Genomic DNA, 1,825 nt, shown 5'->3' with positions numbered 1-1,825 from the left:
ATGTTACATTTTAATGTGCATGTGCATAACATTGTTTTTTAATACCAGATGGACCTTTGTATGTAAATATGGTATGATCTACACAGAAGTTGACATGCCAACAGTGAGTTTGGGAAACCTGTTTTGCCACAATGGGATTAAGCGTGGTTTGATCTCTACGGAAGTTGACATGCAAAGACAATGCACACATCGGCCACGTGTTTAATATGGCATGACAGTAGATTAATTTGTCATTGCCATTTTAATTATAATTGTAGAGATACCATTTCACCGTAACATAATATTACATTGGCATTCGATTTATTTAAAACAGTGGGTTTTGGGTTCATGTTTTATATGATGTACACTGAATTGCAAATAGACACCCAAACATAAAAATTTCATTTCCATTCCGATTATTTGAAACAGTGGGTTTTGGGTTAATGTTTGGTATGATGTGCACAGATTTGAAAACAAACGGCACCCATTACTGTTACGGTAAAGCAACATGAAAGTGTTGCCATAATATAATGACCACGCTGGTTAGGTGTTAAAAGTACAGTGTGTGATTGTTCAGCAATGGGAACTGAAATGGTAGCTGGGTTAGAGAAAAATGTATATCCTACCAAATTGATTAAACCAATAATAGAAAGTAAATTACTGATTAAAAACAATGTGGAAAACAGTTTGGAAAACAAAACACGCTAGTCCAACAGAACCCCAATTTGTCGGAGAAAAAATTAAATCATTTGGCAGACCGTCTATAGCGGCTCTTTGCATGCCTTCGTATTGTCATTGCCCAATTTTCCGCAACGCCCACAACGTATACGTTGCACTACCTCGCCCTTAGACGAAATTCTCTTCTGTTTGGGCCTACCGGGAGGACGCTTGACTATCAGCGGTGTTATGAAATATTCAGTTGGGTTAAACGTCGGCCTCTCCACTGTTGGGATGGGGTATATAGTTCCACTATAAATAGCTCGAAATGTATCGATGGAGAATATAGAGTCTATCGAATCGTAAATGTTTCTTCCACTATTACGGAATGCAACGACAGCATGGGAACACGGGAACCTATTTATCTGCCACTGAAAACAAAAACATGTCTGTTTGACGACGTCAACCAACACCGATGGGTGGGAGTGAACCTCGTACACATCATCATTAGCCTGGCTCACACACCATGCCCTGCTGTCATTATACGCTGCCACCAATTTTTTCTCCATTTTAGGGCATATTACACTGGCCTATTTCGTGCATTTAACTCTGCGGTTCGACATCTGCTCCATTATTTGACCCCTTATCATATCAACCAATTTATTAATAGGAAGATGACGGGCCTCACCGACCCAATTGTTGAAAGATTTAGCAGCGTTTGAAGACATCTCCCTGTACCATTGGCCCCTAAAAAATAACCAAAATCAACGTTTACAAAGAGCGTAAATTATAACGACAAAATAAAACATACTACAAAAAAACATGCGGGAATTAAAAAATACGCCATAACCCATTAAGCGGATTGTGAAGTACCTGAAATACGCATTAGACCAGTGTTTTGGGTGCAAGTGTGTCATAAAATCTTCAAACATAGCTGGGTTGGACTTCTTCAATACCTCAAATTTCTCATTAAAGCAAGTAACAGTGGGCGCGTAGGCACATTCCCACAAGTTGTGCATCAACCCAATTTTGTGCGATGCATTAACATATTTCATTCGATCCCACAAGTTCATTTGGAGATGCAACAAACAATATGCATGATGCACCAATTATTGGCATAGAGTGCAATAATCCGACGTGGCGGTCAGATACGAAAGTTAATGTTCGCCCGCCCCCAACAACTTCTTTC

The 1,825-nt window shown here is 39.5% G+C and overlaps 1 protein-coding gene across 1 annotated transcript; it reads right to left on the bottom strand.

Moving 5' to 3' along the window:
- Positions 1 to 740: 740 nt before the first annotated feature.
- Positions 741 to 1,205, bottom strand: LOC145795831 (uncharacterized). The gene has a single exon (XM_082880753.1). The coding sequence runs from the start codon at positions 1,203 to 1,205 to the stop codon at positions 741 to 743; it is 465 nt and encodes a 154-aa protein (XP_082736879.1).
- Positions 1,206 to 1,825: the final 620 nt, after the last annotated feature.

This window comes from Camellia sinensis, chromosome 7, assembly GCF_055761805.1.
Source record: "Camellia sinensis isolate YWXY chromosome 7, ASM5576180v1, whole genome shotgun sequence".
Classification (NCBI taxonomy): domain Eukaryota; kingdom Viridiplantae; phylum Streptophyta; class Magnoliopsida; order Ericales; family Theaceae; genus Camellia; species Camellia sinensis.
Note: the sequence above shows the minus strand (reverse complement) of the source record. Positions and strands in the feature narration are given on the sequence as shown.

Bases quoted from the DNA above. Each gene is read 5' to 3' on its own strand.
- LOC145795831 (XM_082880753.1), bottom strand. From the start codon at position 1,205: ATGGAGAAAAAATTGGTGGCAGCGTATAATGACAGCAGGGCATGGTGT.